Here is a 730-nt window from a genome sequence, read left to right as displayed (position 1 = left end):
AGGGAGCGGAGCGGCGCTGCCATGGGCGTGCTCTGGGTGGGTGCTGTGCTCAGGGTGTTGAGGAACCTGCCTGCCTTTAAAGGGCTTGGTCACCCAAAGCTGGGGAAATCCCTGATGAGAGCTGAGGCGGAGGGAATTGTGCTGGCGTGGGAAAGCAAAGCAACCCGGGCTCCGTTTGTTCCTTGGCTTTGCTTGAGCAATCCAGCACCCAGAGCTGGAAACACGCTTGGGTGTGGAGCGAAGGGCCCAGCGCGATGTTGGGTGGAGGCGCGAGCAGCAGCAAGACAAGCAGAGTTCAGCTGACCCAGGCTGTGTCGTGTTGGATGCTGAGGGTAAGGTGCAGAGAATTGGAAAGGAAAAGGTGACACTTGAGGGAAAGGTTGGCATCGTGGAGAAGGGCCGTGTCACCGGGCAAAGTTTAAGAAGGTGCTGGGGCTGAGGCAAGAGAATTGATTCTGGAGAGCCCCTTGTACCTTGGCTTAGCAGTTATGGATTAGGTTAATTACACTGGGAGCGAAAGGAAAAGCGTTGCGTAAACGCGGTGTCGGCTGTCAAAGACTCAGGAGTTGTGTTCCCCAGCCCGGTCGGGAAAAAGCGAAATCGATTTTCTTGTCTGGGCGCAGCTGGCAGGGAAGCAGACGACATCGTCAACTGGCTGAAGAAACGCACGGGCCCGGCCGCGGCCACCCTGGCGGACGCTGCGGCAGGGGGGGAGCTGGGGGGGGCGCGC

The 730-nt window shown here is 59.0% G+C and overlaps 1 protein-coding gene across 1 annotated transcript in view; it reads left to right on the top strand.

Annotated features, from left to right (window-relative positions):
- P4HB (prolyl 4-hydroxylase, beta polypeptide) overlaps positions 1–730 on the top strand; it is a gene marked incomplete at its 5' end in the record, with an annotated part of 7,965 nt that overhangs the window by 286 nt on the left and 6,949 nt on the right. Inside the window, one exon of the mRNA XM_010193621.1 lies at positions 624–724. Within this exon, the coding sequence (XP_010191923.1) occupies positions 624–724 (101 nt within the window). The remainder of the gene's footprint in view (positions 1–623; positions 725–730) is intronic.

This window comes from Mesitornis unicolor, unplaced genomic scaffold, assembly GCF_000695765.1.
Source record: "Mesitornis unicolor isolate BGI_N332 unplaced genomic scaffold, ASM69576v1 scaffold33881, whole genome shotgun sequence".
NCBI classification, from domain to species: Eukaryota; Metazoa; Chordata; class Aves; order Mesitornithiformes; family Mesitornithidae; genus Mesitornis; species Mesitornis unicolor.
The sequence above is the reverse complement of the archived record's forward strand: the minus strand, read 5'-3'. Positions and strand labels throughout refer to the sequence as shown.